We start from the raw sequence: 19216 nt of genomic DNA, 5'->3' as shown, positions 1-19216 counted from the left end.
TGGAAAGTGGAGGTTGGGCTTCAGTTCAAACCATATTTTCCAGCCAAAACAAAAGTATTGGTAACAAAGTCTCCAAGATATTTTTCAGATCATAATGTGAAGATTTATATGGTGACTTCTGTTGTAAGAAGGAAGTTATCAGAAGCTTCTGCCTTTTGAGAGCATGGTTGGGACAGGGGGACTTTTAATTAAATGCAATTGATGGATATCATATGGACCCACAAAGATAAAACCTGGCAAAATAAAACATTTTCTTACCTGATAAACTTTATGCTTTTTTGTGATGGTTTATTGGTTTTATTAACCTCATGAACTTTGTTGTTGTGTGCTGAATTGTGTTCTGCAGGAGGAATACATGCGGGAGCAGATCCAGTGGCAGCCACAGCCCTTCAGCAATAACCAGGCATGTCTTGACCTCATTGCTGCAAAGCCTCATGGGATCCTACGCATATTGGACGACCAGTGCGGCTTCCCCCAGGTACCAAACATGTTTCCCATTTTGGCATTTAAAATATGGATAAGAGTACACTGAATAAACACACAGAATCTTTACACTGATCTTTTTGTCTTATAGTGCTGAGAAACAGCCAAATGTTAGCTCTTCATAAATCATGAGCCTGTTAACCCTTGTGTTGTTTTGAGGGTCAAAAGTGACCCACTACCATGTTTAGCTGTAGAAAAAATACTTGGAACTATCTTTTTCCGACTTAAAATTGTATGACCTTTCTTAAATTGACCCCATCATTAGAAAAAGTGACACTTTGTTTTTGTTTATGTTTTCATGTGGGCTGTACACCACTAATGTACAAATATTGTCTTATGGGTCATTTTGGCCGTCGCTGATTCGATTCCCGACATGATGACCGTAGTTGCATGTCTTCACCCTCTTTCATTACCCACTTTCCTGTCTAACTAATTATAGGTTGTCTGAATAAAGCAAGATGTCATAACACTGAACTATTGAGAGCAATAACTGATTGAAATAATTCATGCTTAACATTTAGAAGAAATTAAGTTTTAAAAGCTTTCTCTGTTGAATATTCCATGATTCAAGGGATTGTATCATAGCCAGATAAGATCAATATGAAACTATTAAACATGCTGACTTAATTATCTACCTGCTGCTATCATCACTTCAACATGATAAAATGATTGAGCTCATATTGAGATAAATGTATTACAGAGTCTGTGGAGCTCATTGTGAATTAAGAGCAGCATTTCATCAGGGACAGACTGAATCAGTTTTCCAAATATGTATGTCTGCTATAGACACATGGTTTCCATGGTACATCAACCATTAACCATCCACAATTATCACTAGGCAACAGACCATACCTTCCTTCAGAAGTGCCACTATCACCATGGTAATGATCCACTGTATGCCAGGCCCAAGATGCCATTGCCAGAGTTTACCCTGAAACACTATGCAGGGAAAGTCACCTACCAGGTACATTTCTGTCTGTTTTACTTTGTTCACGGTTTAAATTTTCTGTCTGAGCTCCAACAATGTGCTTTACAGGTTCATAAATTCCTGGACAAAAACTTCGACTTGGTGAGGCAGGATGTTTTAGACCTCTTCATTCAAAGCAGGAACAGAGTAAGATCATGCCAGTTCTATCTTCATCTGATGAGTAATCCAGATTTTGTTATTTTTAAGCAGTGCATTCCTCGCTAAAATCTTTCAGAAATAAAATCCCATTTAGCTTTCAACTAGCAGTTAAATTGGTTAACATTTTGGGTGGCATTCTGGAAGAAACACTTGAAAATAATCACAAAATGTTTTTATTAGAAGAATTGAGTGAAAATATTGTTTTAACCCTTTAAGCCTTTTTAATTTTTATTACATTAAAACCAGAAACTTCAACGTATTTTGTCAAATTTGATGCAATGGACCAACACAAAGTTGCAAGTATGTGTATGCTGCACATATTTATAAAATGCAAAGACAATAATTGGGCTTTTTATAAACTTTCATAATAAAAAAAATACTCAGAAGTTTAACATTCATTTCTATTTAGCTTTCCTTCCAGTGATACTCAAAAAACCACAATGACCTCTTGGCATTGCCTGAGTAAATAGGGTGTGTCATTTAATCCAGCTGGTCAATGAAGGCCCCAGTGGCCTACAACAAGAGCACCATTCCAACAATACAATGATTTTCTGAGTGTAATATTACAAAATGTGAAAAACATCAAAGGCTATGAAAATGTTTTAAGGTGTGGTGGGTGTGTTGCAATGTAAGCTGTGATCAGTAACCACAGGCTGCAGACTGTAATTACAATACTCTCCTTGTAAAAAATCTCAGTATTTTAACTATTCAGATAGTTAATGTTTAATGTTTAGGTATCTTTAACAAATATCATCCTCGTGTTACCAGAGAAGCTCTGTCTTTTAGGCTAACTGTACATGCTCTGTGTTTGTGTTCAGATGGTATCCAGCCTTTTCTTGAAGCATTCTGAGTCTTTGACGCAGCAGCACTCCAATTTGCGTCGCAACAGTGCAGCCCGACGTCATCAGACCAACACAGTTAGCGCAAAGTTCCAGAGCAGCCTGCAGGAACTGCTGGACAAGATGGAAAGGTTTGTAGATACTACAGACTTCTCGCGTTTTTTCTACCAGACATTCATACTTGAAAGCATAAAGGGCATGTGGATGCCTTCTCACATTAACTGTACACAGCCGAAATGGCAAATATGATTGAACTCTTGTCATTGGTAAAATGAAACCCATGATAAGTCATTCTGAACACCATCAACAGTTATGAGACAGTGCAAGACGAAGGGTTTATAAATGTCCAAAGTGTAGGGCAGGGGTGGCCAAGTCCAGTCCTCGAGAGCCACCATCCTGCAAGTTTCAGATGCATCCCTGCTTCAACACACCTGAATCAAATGACTGGCTCGTTATCAGGCCTCTGTAGAGCTGATCCCGGTCTGTTGGAGTAAGGATACTTCTAAAACTTGCAGGATGGTGGCTCTTGAGGACTGGACTTGGCCACCCCTGGTGTAGGGTGTAAAAGAAGAGTGATGGCAGGAGCATTTCTTCCATTGTTCTAATCTTTTATATCTGTTGTAAAATAAACTTATTTAATGTAAAAAATTCTGAATGTTTTGTTTCACAAGTGAACAATTCCAACAGCTGACTAAGTCCAAAGCCATAAAACTTGACATCTCGCATAAATTGAGAATAAAAATCTTAGGACCACTTTCAGTCTTATGCTAATTTTATGTTCATCTATTAACTAAATAGATTAATTGACACATAACTCATGGCTATCTGCAGAAAAAGTTTATTCTCTTTAAATCTACACTAGAAAACAGATGCACCTTTTTAGACAAAAAGGTTAAAATAATGCCATAAGTTACTCATCTGTGCATCAACTGTCATCCATCTGTGACAGGTGTAACCCTTATTTTGTACGATGCATCAAGCCGAACCGTCATAAGGTATATTTGCAAGTTGGATGATGTGTGCCGGTTTGCAGTGTTGTTTTTTTATTCAGTTTATACTGATACACAGTTCACCTGTGTATGCAGAAGCCAGGAATGTTTGACATGGATATGGTCAACACGCAGCTGCTTTACTGTGGCATAATGGAGACAATACGTATAAGGAAGGAAGGCTATCCAGCAAGACTGCCCTTTCACAGCTTCCTGTCAAGGTTTGTTATTGAAGATTTAACAGTGAGCATATTTAAAGGCAGCTTAGGTCAAATCAGTTGTACTTATGTAGAAAGGGGATTTGAAATTGGTCTGGGGTCTCTGTAGCTCTGCATTAGCTACCTGTCACACACTAAAAATCTTATTATGTATGGAGGACGGAACCTGCCAAAATTAACAATAAAATAGGAATAAATAAATGGCTTGATAAAGTAATTAATGTGCCAACTATTGTATCTTAAAATAAAAATAATTTTCCTAACTTACTTGATTAAACACTGTGACAAAAAAATCTGAAGTGATGTTCTAGAGGGATTTACATCTAGATGTGGCTTAAGTCAAGATTTAAATCTAATTGAAATGCTATTAGATTGTGACCTTAAACAGGAAAACCCTGCAGTGGAACTAAACTTAACATAAAACACTTTTCATTCATGGCAATCACTCATTAGTGCTTTTACACTAGAACTATACTCCTCAAACATCACTCACAAACACATTTATTCATTGATGTGCAGATCAGGAAGCAATTTAGGATTAGGTGGCTTCTGAAAGTCACATCAAAATGTGACAATAGGAAACCAGAATCATCAACTTCCTGAGTGCAAAACGTCTTTTCCCATTAAGCCACAATTTCTCCAAAATTAAGGCAATCCTGCAAAGAAGATTGGGCCAATAAAGGATTAAACCTTCAAATCTGCTGTGGACTGGTTTTTCCCTTTGAAAATGAAATATTAATTAAAAAACTGTACATCACATTTCTGCAGGTTATATCTATAAGCTTGTTCCATGATCTGAAATAGTAAAAACAGAAGAAACCTTTGAGGAGTTTGACACTTTATCACATTACAGTAACAAACTGACTATTTTTAATTCTGACGGAATTGAAAATATTAATTTAAAATACCGTAGTATTTGTCAACCTCCCTTTTCACCTTCCTGTCTTGAAAGACAATGTTCCTGTGGCTCTCACCACTCTTTCAAAATCGTTGTAATTATTGCCTTTCTCTGGAGATAATACATTTCACGCAAACTGATCTCTTCATGTTGAAAGAGCCATCTGGCATTTGTCAGCTACCTCAGTAGGAAAGCAGATGAAACCAATTGATCTCCCAGCACCTCTCACCGTTTGCTGCCAAAGTGATTTGACTTACAGCAGCACTCACGCAGAAGCTAGTAAAACCAAGCAAGCAGCCAAACACTCTGAATACACAGAACACCAATTAGCCCCAAACAAGAGCTCTCAGATTAGCAGCCAAACTAAGATTTGCACAGATCAGACATGCAAGGCTGCAGCTTTGGGTTTCCTGTTCCTTGTTTACTTTGGAATTCATATTTCCTCATCAAACCCATGTTACATTTGACCACAGGTATAAAGCTCTGCTCTGTCTGAAGGATCCTCTGCCAGCAGATGGAGAAAATTGTGTTATCATGCTTCACAAACTCTGTCCGGTCAAGGAAGGCTCATATCAGGTGGGGGTCAGCAAGGTGAGTTCTATGGGTAACACACACACACACACACACACACACACACACACACACACACACACATGCATAAAATATGAGCTTGGGTGTTGCATGTGTCACATGTAGAAATCAATAAATTTACATTTTATGTGTCTGTTAGATTTTCCTGAAAGAGGAGCTTTATCAGCTGCTGGAAGGGAAGCGTGACCGTGTGTTGGACATAGCTGCCATGGTGCTGCAGAGATACACTCGCATGTGTTTTGCTCGGCAGAAATTTCTCAAATTCAGGCGAGGAATAACCCGCTTTGAAGCCCGTTGCAGAGGGTACCTGGTCAGGTAATTATATAACTCATTGCAATTGATGCTTTTCTCTGTACAAAATACAAAAATGTGTTTTGCACAACAAAACACAATATTATTTACAGCTTTTTGTTGCAAACTTTACAATATTTTTTTATGTATTTGTAAAATAAATACATGATTACATTACATAACTTTCCTTCCACTTCATAATTATGCACAAATTTGTGTTGGTCTATAATATTCAAGCCCAATAAAACACATTGAAACACATATATTTGTAACATGACATAATGTGACAAAGCATTTTGCTAAGGGCTGAGCATACAGTAAGGGTCGGATCAAGAGTTTGAAACAAATTAAACACGACTGCCACACTGTCGCACTGGACATCAACTGGTTTTAATGATTTCGTCCTAGTTGAGTCTGAAGTTTCACCCATCAGCTCAGGATTTTAGGCATAAGAGTTTGGTTTCACTGACCTGAACATGACCTACCTTCTCATGGAAAACCTCTTTTATTGTCCTTGATGTGAGGAGATAAGACCGGGGAGTTCAGGCTGTGCTCATCCATCAAAGGTGATAGATTTCCCAGTCCTGCAACAACAACCGCGAGTGGCGCAAATTTGCATTTTAGTCAAGTGTGTAAGAAGGCAGTAAAAAGGCAATAAAGTGAAAGCTAAATAGTTTGATTCTTTGATATTTCAGAAATAGCTTTTCAACTATGATAAATTAGGATGAATGACACTTTGTGAAAAACGTGCACTGAAACTATAGCAGTGCCATTAACATTCTGCACTAATCCAAGTCCAGTGACTGTCATTGATGGTGCAGCACTAAACTAAGCTAAATCAAACATGACAATGTTTTAGTTTTATGATGCTTATAATTTATCCAAATCATTTTTGCTTTTATTCCTGTTTCTGTATTTTCATAATTCATCCATCAATGATGGTAACACTTTTCCCAACAGAAAAAAAATTGCTCTGAGGAGGAAATATCTCATCAGGCTACGTTCTGCAGTTTTGCTAATTGTAAACCGTCAGCGCTACATGAGGGTATGCACACAGATTCAGCATCTTTCTGATTCAGAGGAAGCAATTAAAAATGAGCAAATGTGTGAAGTGTGATGCTGTTGTCTTATTGTCAGACAGTGGTGGAGCCTGCAAGGAAGGCGGAGGAAGTGAGTAAAACTGCAAAAATAAATTCACTTGAGAGATTAGCCACTTACATTAAATGTGCTACTGCAATGGTTAACTATTTCTGTGTGCAGGATCGGATCAACCGTGAAGTGGTGAATGTGACGACATTACCTATCCCTGCAGAGCTGGCTGGCCTGCTGCAGGCTGCTTCAGGTGTGCACACACAAACCTGGGCTCTCACAATAACACTGCTGAGCCAAGATGCAACACTGAGGTTTATTTGTGGCACTGACTAATTTCATACTGTTGCATAAACATACATGTGCGTGCGTGCGTGCGTGCGTGCGTGCGTGCGTGCGTGCGTGCGTGTGTTTCTCTGTTAGGGGGTGAGGAGCTGCATTCTGACTGCTTGGCAGTGGTCCAGGCTCCAAAGGTTCAGGTGGACCCTCAGCTGACCCTGCCCCTCGATATCAATAACTACCTCATAACACACTACATCCGGATCATGTTCAGGGTAATGACACTAGCACACACTGTTACATCAGCGACAGTGTGTGCATCAGTAATAGTTTGTACTTGCACATAGTGCAAATTCTTTTTAAGTGACTTTCTGAGAGTTTCAAAGCAACCAAAAAATAAACCCAGTTCCTTTAGGAAACGTTATGACTTTAAGTTTCACAAGGAATGGTTTCAACCTAGCCTGGTCTCAATTAAAATCTTGCTTCACTAACAATCTGGGATTTCTCCCCTATACTTGGATTGTCTCCAGTCGATTTTTGACCGGACCAATCAGTGAACAGAAGAAGTTGTGAATGATAACGTTGATTTTCTGCACCATTTTAGAACTGTAGTCTGCCTGTTGTCTTAGCGATGGCAGCGGAAGAAGTGAAGGAAGCCATTCCATCCACGTTGACATACTTATATGTGATATTGAACTAACATTAACAGCTGCCTCGTTCAGCTCAGTGTTTCTCTCTTTGCATTGGAGGATTGCTGTTTACAGCACAGGAAATTTCCAATAAGCTTCATAGCACTTCACATATGCCATAGTCAAATATTAGTTATAGGATAAGATAAAACATCAATAGAGGCCACAGCTCCAGAAAACAATCATTTCTCGGCAGCTGAGAGCCCAGACCCTCTGGACGAAGCAAAGCAAGACAAGGGTCTGGTTTTTACCAGGCTAGCTTCAACATATTAACACCTAAATAAATACAGTTAAGTGAAGCCTACACATCTGGTTCTATATGAAACACAGAAGAAAATATCTTCCACATCTGTAAAAGTGTGTAAATAGAAAATGGTGTAGAAAAAAATGTGTTTAAGTTTAATCTATCCCTCAATTCCTTCATCTTGATATGAACTTTGAGCAATATTTTATTCTCTACAAAATTTGGAATTTTCACAGCACATGTCAGCTTCCAACATCACTGAGCCATATTCTGTTTGTTTAGGGGTACACTGATTGCAGTTTTCTGGCTGATTGCCAATTACAGATGCTTGACCTGCCAATTCCGGTTTTGGCCGACACCCATTTTTTTGTCTGAAATGTTGCAAAATATAGCAGGAAAGTCACTGAGCTGGCAACAGTGAGGTGACTATTGTTAACTGCAAATGAGCAGACATGACCTGGTAGGTGGGTCCATCAGTCAGACTCTCTCACAGCAGAGCAAAAAGAGAACAGTGGCTGATTTTTAGATATTTGCTGAGGTCAATTAGATCCATGGATAATATCATCTTCATATACAATAAATCGACTGGCCAATTCTGTGCACCCCTAGTTTGCTTATAACCTCAACATACTAAATTTTCTCCAAAATTTACACCTTTCCTCTTCCATTAAATCCAGTCTCTATCTTGGTTTTATAACACTGGGAGAAAGACAAGTGCTTAGTCCTGTCTAAAGAAAACACAGAAAACATCAGCAGCTAACACTGTGTCACTGTTTAAATAGAAAACATGTTTGATCCACGGAGAAGCTGTTAAAGTCTTTGTTTGTTTCTGATGTAGGAGCCTCTGTTTGGAATGCTCACGGCTCCACTAGAGAACTCCCTGATTCGTCTGGATCAGGAGCTTAAGCAGGGATCTCTCAACAGCTTCATTCTGGTTCGTTTTGCATTTGTTGGTGAAACTCTATCATCGACACTCAGCTTATAGATATAAATTCAGTCAAGATTGGGATATCACATGAGTGACTTGCACTATTTTACACAAACATCCATTGGTGCTGTTGACAGATCCTGCGGTTCATGGGTGATCCGAACCTGAATGGAGCTCAAGAAAACATGTTTGGGAACTACATCATCCAAAGGGGCCTGTCCAACCCCAGCCTCAGAGACGAGATCCTGGCTCAGATAGCCAACCAGGTTTTAAACTAACAGTTTTTAAATCAATATACCATCTTATTTTCTTTTTTTAAGAACTTCATGGTTGTTCTGTAGGTGTGGAGGAATCCTAACGTGCTGAACTCAGAGCGGGGCTGGCTTCTTTTCTCCTCCTGTCTGTCCGCCTTCCTGCCCTCGCAAAGACTGGCTAAATACCTCCTCAAGTAAGAAAATCAGCTCTACTATTCTTATCCCTTGAACTTTTTCTCATTGTGTCACAATCAAACCACAAACTTCAGTGTTTTTTTGTTTTGTTTTGTTTTTTTACACTATTTTATATAATGGACTATCTTAAAATAGGGTGTAATTGCAAAGTTGAAAGAAAATGAAGGATGCTTTTTAATGCTTCTCATTCTCATTTTATGTATATATATATATATATATATATATATATATATATATATATATATATATATATATATATATATATATATATATATATAGTATACACACACACACAGTAAACTGGATAAAAAGAAACTTGCAGAAAGCAGGGACAGACTTTAAAATAATATCCCAAAATGCCTTGTATTAAAATATGAAAGAGTACAGCACTCCACATGGTTTATGTGGAAGACTGGCAAGAACAAAGTCATTGTTGAAAGAAAGTCATCAGAAACCTTCTCTGCAGGGATGGTTTTATGTATTTTCCAGGTGCAAAGTGACATTTTATATCACAATCAAGTAACTATGTTGCTTTCAGTTGTTATAAAATTGCTATATATCAAACATGTTTTGTGTGGAAGGCCAAAAAGAAGAGAACTACAATATTCTATAGGGGAAGTAACCAGACTATGAACAAGAACCGCGGTGGAGTGAGGAGTGAGAGCAGGACGGAGACGATTAATATTACAAAGATGGAAGAGTGCAGAACAAGTAGAGTTATTGACGTGGGAGGCAAAGGAGAGGGTGATGCTGAGGATGACACCCAGCCTCTTGACCTGAGAGGAGAGAGACATGGAGAAATTTTCAGCCAGGATAGAGAAGCTATGGAGTTTATTTAATATTAATTTTGTGCCTATTAAAATAAGTTCTGCTTTATTGCAATTTGACTTAAGAAACTTTAGGATGAACAAGTGTATTATTTAAAGGGTTAAATATAAAGCCGTAGCACATTTTTCAGATTTTTATTAGAAAAAAATCTTAATTATTTATTCCTTTGTATTATTTTATCCCATAAAATCACATTGATGTTTATATTTGTGCTGTGACAGTTATGTGGTCAAATTTGAGGGCTGAATTACCTCTGAAGTAACATACATCTGATATAAAGTTTTCGAATCACACACTTGTTTTTGTAGGTTTGTGTCAGACTATGGCCCAGACGGCTACGACTGTGTGTGTCAGAACCGTCTGCTCCAGGCTCTGCAGCGCCTCAGCGTGGGGCCTGAGTACGTCCGGACGTACCCACCCTCCCTGCTGGAGTGGACCGCCAACCGCAAGAAAGCTCACACTGTTCTACATGTACACTGCTTCGACGGTGAGAACACACACCATTTACAGTCAAGTGGAATTTTACATCCATAAGCCTATTGATAACTGGGAAATATACTTTCACTTTTTTACTTTTTACAAATGCTTTTGCTGATCCAACCATCCTTCTGACCTACATCACTAACCTACTTTATATTTTTACCTGAGCCCAGTCTGTCTTCAGCATTCAGCAGGGTAGAGTTAGTCATCTCTCCTTCTCTTATTTCTGCTCTCATCCACCTTATCTGCCCTCCAGTCTTTTGGCAGGTCCACTAAGGATTAGAGAACACCTGATACTCTGGCTTCTTGGCTGGCTCTGCTTGTGTCTGTTTCTGGTTTGGTTTTGTGATAGCCATGAGAACAATGCTGTTGAAACCAGTTTCTGTTTGGATTTGGACCTGAATGAGATTTATAAATGATTTTCATAAAGACAAAAGCTACTGCTTTTCCTCTCTAGGCATGTCCTTCTTATGTCCGCTGCATTCCTGGACGACAGGAGAGGAAATGGCTAAAAACATTTTACAACACAGGTAATGCAAATGCAGAAAAAAAAATAAAAAAAGGTAAGAATGATATATGTCAAGGTGAAAATTTTGCATCTCGTGTGTGTGTGCGTGTGTGTGTGTGCGTGCGTGCGTGCGTGCGTGCGTGCGTGCGTGCGTGCGTGCGTGCGTGCGTGCGTGCGTGTGTTTGTGTGTGTGTGTGTAGGGGTGTGGTGGACGGCCGTCAAGGCTGGTCGGTACTGCTGAAGGAGCCGGCTCAGTGGGTTGAACTTGAAGGCTCAGACTATGTTCTGGACTTGATGTCAGACCTGGAGCTTCCTGCTGACTTCCCCAAACACAACAGCTACTTCATCATCTCTGCTCTGGAGCCGGCCAGAGTTCGGCCCAATGCCAGCATGTGAGACAATACACACACACGCGCACATGCACACACACACACACACACACACACACACAGTATGTCTTTTTATCTACACTAGGACTTTGCATTGACTTCCTTTCAATTTCCATTCATTATTTTAGCCTGGGCCCCATAAGGAGCAGTTGGTCCCCACAACACAGTGATTGAATAATATATACAAGGCCGCGCACACACTCACACAGAACGAATGACGTTCCATGAAGCTAGCCAGCTGTTAAAATGATGACTTTGTGATCCTGGCTGGACAAAAACCAGTGGGGTAAAAACTATTTTTAGGATACATCATATGAGTTGGATCTTTGCTTTGTTAGAAAAAGTTTCTGTGTCAAATCTTTTGCTGCTCGACAGAAGTTGTTGTTTTTGGCCCATTCTGCTGGGCTCCCTTAGACAGAAACTTTTAACTTTTACTTAAAAGTTAATAACTTTTAATTATTAATTAAGCATACTTTACTGTTTGACTAGTTAGAATTGTGTGTTTGAAATGAAATTCATTATATTTCCTTTCTTATTTTTCCACTAGCTGTTGGTCATGTAACATTATCAAATTCAACCTCCAAGTTATATTTTTGATCCTCAGAGTTAGATTTATTTTCAAGTACTGGACACAATACTTGAAAATAAATCAAGTGTTGTGATATTAACCTTATCTTACATTCTACTATTCTAAATCTATCTTTTCCTTTCATTAGAAATCTGTTCTTGTACAGATTGAATGTGGGGCAGAATAGACCATGTAATCTCTCGCTAGTGGCTAACTCTCTCTCCAGACATCTATTACCCCCAATTCCTTTAAGATGTATTTATGTACCTGGATATGTGTGCTTTACTACTTTTTGCTTTACTGGTGGAGTCCAAAGACTGGTTTAATACAATATTGAAGTCCACTCCATAAATCAATATTCCATCTGTTTCCTGTGTAAGTTTATCAAATATCAATTTATAAAAATGCTTCTTTGTCTCGGGGAGTGGAGGGAATATATATTAAGTCATGTAACCAGAAATTCTTCCAGCTTCACTACAACCATAACATATTCACCTTCTTTATCTTTTACTTCTCTTAGATCTTCAAATTTGATTTTATTACCAATTAAATTTGCGAGTCCTCTTTTACTACTTCCTTTAAACGAACTAAAAAAAGTATGCCATATTTTTCAGTTTTTGATGTTCCAGGTCTGACAGGTGGATGACCTCTGCTTTCTCTTGTTTGCTTTTTTTGCTCTTTGCTTCTTCCTTTCAGATTATTCAACTCATTCACATTTAGATGAGGATTTTTAGCTTGATAAGTTGCATCTGTAACAAGATAATTGAGTTCCTTAGTCACCTTGACACCAACAACACATCAAACAATGTGAACTATAACAGAACAAAAACATCTGTGAACATTTAGTTAGTGTAAAACTAACAAGAAGATCACTGATATGTAGGCCTGGTGGTGGCAGTGTGATGCTCTGGGCTGTTTTGCTGATTTTGCATCTGGACAAATTAACTATAATTAAGGAAAGCATTAATTTTACTCTCTACCAGAAAATGCTGAAGTAGCATGCACTAAATAGCACCTTAAACACCAGATAATTATTTGTATATCCTTATAAAGAAAAGTCTGGAATAAGAAGAGAAAGTGCTTTCTTTTCTGAACTGAATGTGCAGAATTGTTTTACTTCTGTGACCATTTCATTAAAACTATTGTTGTAAATTATTTACAGAGAGAAGAACCAGAAATTTTCTTCCAATATTAGTTTAGATCAGTATAAAGAGACTGACATTTATCAGGTATAAACCAAAGCAACATTAATGTAATCTTCATTTTAAGTGTTTTGTTAGGCAGAGACCCTCCATCTTCAGGTGTTCTGCATTGATCTCCTTCGTTCCTGCTGGATTTACCATCTTCTTATCATCTGTTGTTGTTTGACAGAAGCCTGTTGGGGGGTGGCTTTGACATCAGCGATGACGTCAGTCCTTCAGCCATATATGACTCTGATCGGTTCAACCAAGGTGAGTTACTGAGACCAACAGACCAGCTCCTCCCTGTTGACTGTAGGAGAGCTAAAGACATCTTTCCTCTTCCCTCCCGGCAGATTTAGAGCCTCAGAGAGGGATGGATCGTTATCTCGACAGCCTGTTTGACCCTGTACTGTCGGATGGAGCTGGAGTATGTTACATAACTTCATCATCCTGACACTGTTTACCATCAACTATTTACTATCAACTATTTACTGTCACTGCCTATAGAAGCTCTTAAGTGTTGTGGATCCTAGAGTTGATCTGAAGCAAACAGACACAGAACAGTGTAAAGCTCTAGCTTAATTTTTCTGGTAACAAAGAAAATAGTTGTATCCTTTTGCTGAAAATGAATATCTGGTCCCTCTCAGTGGACATATACTCTTATTCTTCGTTCAGACTCTTGTACTTGACAATTTTTAGATGAATGTGTTTTTAGTTTGTTGGTTTGTTTGGATTTTCTCTTAGTCATTATAGCAACACTTACCAAACAACTTAGCATTTCAAATTTACATGCAACACTTTAACTGAATGTAGGAGAAACAACAAAGATAACACAGTTCAGCTGATATAAAACTGCAGTTTGTTAACCCATATAAATTACTGCAAGAGCAAACGGCACCAAATTCTTACAATGGAAAGCTTTTTGTATTACACATATTGGGAAAAACTAAGCTAGTTTCCTCACAGCTGGATGGGGGGAAACATAGACATTTTTTTATATTCATTTCAATATATTTGTTTCAATACATTTTCAACTTCAATCATAACTTCTTAAAATTCTTGAAATTATTCTAGTAAAGAATCCCTGCCTGGTACAGTCAGATTCAGATTTTTTCCTCCTAAATTGTCAGATCTGGTCAGAAACTAAAGTTCTCAATTAAAGTACATAACTAGAGGGAGTTTCTGACTGTACAACTATTATTAAAAAAAAAAACCTCAGCAGTTTTTAAAGATTTTAAAATTCAGCTAATATTGTAATGACACAGACTGACAGAAGTGTTAAAGAAAACAGCTGAAGCAAATATCAACGTTTCAGGATAGTTACTTTTGCATTAGTAAAATAACTGATTTGGACAAATTCTGCCTTTCCTACCACCGACCACTGATGGGTCAGTGGTAGGAGTTCGTCCCTCAACCTGTAGGTTGCTGGTTCAATTCACACTCTGTCTGTCTCTGTGGTTGTGTCCTTTGGCAAGACATTTCACCCACTTACCCTGCCTGCTGCAGGACTCACTTCTGTCAGAGTACAGTAGACTACATAACGTGAATGAATACATGTAGTATGAAGCGCCATACAAGTACAAACTATTAATAAAAACTCTGAAAGTGAAGAATTCGGACCCGTTTCTGTGGCAGTCGCTCCTTTGGGATGTCTTGGTAGCTTATTTATAGATTATCCGTAATATTGTTTGTTCATATTTATTATTTATTATCATAGTCAAAAATTCTGGTATTTAGTAATTAAAACAAAAAAAAACTTTTACACAGTATGGTATTCCTTTTCTTGGTACAGGACAGATCTTATTTACAAGTTGGACATTTGTACTAAAATGTGTGTTTAAAAAAACAAGTGTCTGTTCCAGTAGGATCATGGTGGTGGGAATATTGAGAAACAAAAAATGTAACAGCAATCCATTAAAATCATGACTTTGGAAAGTGATGACCTCCGTCTGTGACAATATACCTCACCTGTTCAGTCTTTCAAAACTGAAGAAAACTGAGCTTGTTGACTGAGATAAAAGTTTTCTGTGAAAGCTGACCAGACTGGACCGATCTCTGTCCAACTCTGCTATCGGATGTAGCTGACAGGAATTAGCATGTATCAGATGTGTCCTGCTACACATCTGATACAAACGCAAGAGTCAATCTGTAGCAGGAGAAATGGCTTCGTGCTGAGCCCGCTGCTGAAAAGTGTTTGTTTAGCACATTAAGAGCGATCACAGCCCTGAGTCTGACTGTCAGACACAGCTTCCAAAAGAGAGAAATCGTCTTGTAGTTTTATATTTTCTGCCTACATTGTATTCATCTGTCTGAACCTAAACTTTTATCACATTTGTTTATATTTATCAAAATAATGATGATAAAAAGAACTTTGAATTGGTCTTCTTGGCAGCACACACTGTATGTCCTGGCATACATTCAGTCTCATGAACAAAAATATAGCTCTAAAAATAAAACTTTCCCATTAAAAAACCAGACAGACGGTCTGAAGGTGATGTGATAAAAACATAATAATGGATGAAAAAAGTACAAAAATACAACTCAGATTTTTGTACATTTAAAGACTGTCTCTTTTCTAAGGAAGAAGAGTTGACTGCAGGCCTGTCACACAGGATGAAGGGGGCCGGGGGCGTCGGTGGGAAGTGGCAACAGCCGGGGCAGTCATCTGGCCACCCACCTCCACCTGGAGGTCTGCAACAAACACAAAAACATGCTAAATATTCCCATTTTCATACTTTACCAGCTGGTTAAAAATCTTGTGAGCTCAACGGACGAACATTGAATCTGTCAAACGTCAGCTGTTTGTTTGTGCTTGTGTCCGCAGCTGTGAGAGTCCTTCCTGTGGGAGGCATGATGTCGCCTCCTGTCGCTGCTGTGGCACCTGTAACACCTGGTTTGTATCAGACATGACAATAAAAATGTAAAACACAAACACATCAAACAGTCAAGTGTGAGTTTCCATGCCTTCATCCTGTTTACTTGCTGTTTCTCCTCTAGAAGACCAGCAAGCTGTTTTGGCCGAGCAGCAGCAGGCGATTGTGAACCAGCAGGCCGTCATCATGGTAACTCCCCCGTTTGGATTCTTGTCTGTTTATCTGTGTCACTGCTGCTGCTGCCGTTTGATTCCATGCGTCATTTTCTTGTTTCTCAGGCGCAGCAGATGACCATGCAAGCCATGGCAATGGTCAGCAGTCCTGTGTCGAGTCCCCTAACCTCCCCCATCACCAGCCCTCCAATGAGTCCCGTACCCCATCATGCCCTCACCAGCCCATACGCTGTCATACCTCCAAGTCCATATGCGAACATCCCGCCGAGCCCTTATGCTAACTTCACTCCGACTCCCTACGCAGCAGCCGTGTTTCCCCCCAGCCCTTATTTTCCTTCTGCTCAGCGGGATCACACTGAATCACAGCCAAACGCTCAGCGCCCTGCTGATCCCCCGACTGAGCCTCGGGCCCAGCGGCACAGTCGGCCCGCCTACCGTGACCCTCATCTCAGCTCCTCCAAAGCTGAGCCAGCACAACCAACATTTAAACCTGCTGTACAGGTCAGAGACTTTGACACAGTTTACACTGACATTTTGCATTGTCTGCATACTGAAAAAGAAATGCAGTTTTTGTACTGTGGGCGGAATAAATCCTTTATTTAAGGCTATTGGGAGGAAGAAATTGATTTTTATCGGGGCAGAAATTTAGCTCTGACAGTTTTCTGTTGCAATAATGCCTTGAAAATATATTTACACCTCTTGACCTTTTGTCCTATTTATTATATTCCGTCATACAACTCACTGAAATTCTGGACATTTTTCTTTGCAAAATAGCTAAAACTCAGTCAGATTGGATGGAGATTGATTGAATTTTCAAATCTTGTAATTGATTCTCGCTTGGATTTTTGTGACCTCTAACAAGCTTTCTTCCAGGCTTGCCCTGTATTTAGCCCCATTCATCTTCTCATCAACTCTAACAAGTTTTTCTGTTTCTACTAGAGAAAATTCTCCCCACAGCATAATGCTGCCACCACCATGTTTCATAGTGAGGATAGTGTGTTTTGTTTCATTGGCTTATCTATCCACCTGAGGATCTCTGCCGTTAGCGGGGGCTTCTTAGCTGCTTCTCTGATTTAAGTTCTTCTTCTGTTAACCTTATTCCTAATCTTTCTAATGTTCTCTAACAACTATTTTGGGACTTCATAGAACACCTGTATTTAAACTGTAATAAAACTGCACAAAGGAGTATTCTTTACATTAATAAGGTCAATGAATGCAGCTGGTTACTCTGAATTTATTTAGTGGCATGAAAATAAAGGGGATTGAACACAAATATACACCAAATTATTTCTATCTGTTACTTTTTACTTTGCAGTTATGTTGTACTTTTGATTTGGAATCACAGATAAAATGTGGAAAGCTCAAAGGGAAGGAATACATTTGTTGCTAATGTATGCTTGTTATTCTTTTGCCTACTGCTCCAACAAACTGCCAACACCAGTTGAGAAAATCCTCATTGATTTCTGTTATTTTCTTCTGTTTTTTTCAGACTCACTCAGGCGTAGACGGTGTTTCTGGAAGAAAAGCTCCAGGCGTCCTGGCTAACAAGGAACCGGCCAGGAAATTTGGTATGAGCATGTGAGAGGCAGCAGATCTTGTCAAAAAATAAAATTCACGTTGAAGTGATCCAAGCACAACAGAGAATCATCTGTGTCACTTTGGCATGTTACTGAGTGCATGTGTATGTGTGTGTGTGTGTGTGTGTGTGTGTGTGTGTGTGTCAGCCCCAGTGGGGACGTCTCCTCCACCCCCTGCTGGAGAAGTGGTGAAGTATTCATCTCAGACTGCAGATCACATCGTCCCCAGCCAAGACATTCAAGGTGACTCCTTTGAACAGTCATTATTTAAGGAACAGTTCCTTAAATAATTCTTCTGCATATTTTCAATATCTTGGCACTTCAGTTAGTGTTTGAACCTGAAAAATAAAAGACTAAATGTATTTAAATTTTTGTTATTTTAAAGCAATTATCAGAGGATATAACTCCCCATCTCCACCAGCAGAACCACAACCAGCTGGCAAAAGGTCAGTTTATATGCGCACACACACACACACACACACACACACACACACGCACACAGAGACTCAAAGCTAGAGAGAGCGTTTCCACTTGGTCTCTCTGAAGGATAATTACATAAAGCATGGCTCCAACTCAACACAGAAATGCTTCTCTAGGCACAGAATCAAACTTCTTCTGTAGCCGTCCAGTCCATAGAGTGAAATCCTATAGAAAGGAGGAGAGGATCAGTGAGGAACCAGATGTCTGAACAAGGCTTTGGGCTCCAGCCTTGACAAATGTTATAAGAGAAGACAGAGAGCTTTTCTACCAGGGAAAATGAGCTGTACAAGTTATTAACAGCAGGGGTGCAAATAAGTGTTGGATGTGACTCTTTGTAAAAAAACAGTACTAAACAGTACTTTTGTAAAAATTAGAAATATTCTACTCACTTAAAGATTAATTTATTAAACTGATTTTTCTGCATCTTTTTAGGGCTTTAAATAAATGTGGAGGTGTTGTAGCTTATAGATATTTTGGTAGATAAATCATGAAAATGATTTCCAGTGTGATGTTCCGTTTTGTTTAGGAGACCAGATGGGAAGTTCAAGAAGAAGCAGACGCCTCGTGATGAAGCTTTACAGATCCTCAAACCCCAGATGGACAATCCTCCTGCTCCACAGGTAAACTCCAACCTGCCTGAACCAAGCAGGCACAGATCGATAGCAGCTGCTCACCCGGACACATGAACACCCACGTTACAAAGAATTTCCACAGCATGGCTCCTTTTTTTCTGTCCAGCCCAAACATCCTGTTGGCCCAACACACTCTGCGTCTGCGATAAAGCAGTCGGGCCTCAAAGTCAACAGAGGCACAAAGATGAGAGCTCCGGATCGGCCGCTTCCTAAACCTCCTCCAGGTGAGCACAGCTGCTAAAAACTGGTCTCATTCACACGGAGTAGAGGTTTAGACATTTTGAAGGCTTTTCTTTATTTGTCTGTCTCACAAAAATGGATTTGTTTGTAATGTCAATTGAAAGTAATGCTTGGAAAAAAATCTTTAAGCAGTTTGTAGCCTTGTGATGATTCTGAAAGATTACGAGAACCAGC

General features: G+C 39.2%; 1 protein-coding gene across 3 annotated transcripts in view; it reads left to right on the top strand.

Moving 5' to 3' along the window:
- The window catches only part of LOC106961974 (unconventional myosin-XV-like), a 48189-nt gene extending 29009 nt beyond the window's left edge, over nt 1-19180 (top strand). For 2 of the 3 annotated variants that reach the window (XM_015056111.1, XM_015056112.1), the window contains 29 exons: nt 347-478; nt 1322-1447; nt 1520-1597; nt 2428-2579; nt 3398-3443; nt 3534-3658; nt 5027-5144; nt 5284-5459; nt 6396-6480; nt 6573-6605; nt 6696-6777; nt 6948-7078; nt 8575-8670; nt 8802-8930; nt 9006-9112; nt 10250-10428; nt 10879-10951; nt 11130-11321; nt 13258-13337; nt 13421-13494; nt 15648-15756; nt 15892-15960; nt 16065-16129; nt 16219-16614; nt 17603-17681; nt 17838-17933; nt 18076-18136; nt 18697-18790; nt 18909-19180. In XM_015056111.1, coding sequence (XP_014911597.1) covers nt 347-478; nt 1322-1447; nt 1520-1597; nt 2428-2579; nt 3398-3443; nt 3534-3658; nt 5027-5144; nt 5284-5459; nt 6396-6480; nt 6573-6605; nt 6696-6777; nt 6948-7078; nt 8575-8670; nt 8802-8930; nt 9006-9112; nt 10250-10428; nt 10879-10951; nt 11130-11321; nt 13258-13337; nt 13421-13494; nt 15648-15756; nt 15892-15960; nt 16065-16129; nt 16219-16614; nt 17603-17681; nt 17838-17933; nt 18076-18136; nt 18697-18790; nt 18909-19043 — 3318 coding nt within the window. In that variant the 3' untranslated portion in view covers nt 19044-19180. The remainder of the gene's footprint in view (nt 1-346; nt 479-1321; nt 1448-1519; nt 1598-2427; nt 2580-3397; nt 3444-3533; nt 3659-5026; nt 5145-5283; nt 5460-6395; nt 6481-6572; nt 6606-6695; nt 6778-6947; nt 7079-8574; nt 8671-8801; nt 8931-9005; nt 9113-10249; nt 10429-10878; nt 10952-11129; nt 11322-13257; nt 13338-13420; nt 13495-15647; nt 15757-15891; nt 15961-16064; nt 16130-16218; nt 16615-17602; nt 17682-17837; nt 17934-18075; nt 18137-18696; nt 18791-18908) is intronic. The other variant, XM_015056114.1, reaches the window with a different exon arrangement.
- Nucleotides 19181-19216: the final 36 nt, after the last annotated feature.

Source organism: Poecilia latipinna, unplaced genomic scaffold (genome assembly GCF_001443285.1).
Source record: "Poecilia latipinna isolate Pla-1442-1.1 unplaced genomic scaffold, P_latipinna-1.0 Scaffold1354, whole genome shotgun sequence".
Taxonomy (NCBI): Eukaryota; Metazoa; Chordata; class Actinopteri; order Cyprinodontiformes; family Poeciliidae; genus Poecilia; species Poecilia latipinna.
Note: the sequence above shows the minus strand (reverse complement) of the source record. Positions and strands in the feature narration are given on the sequence as shown.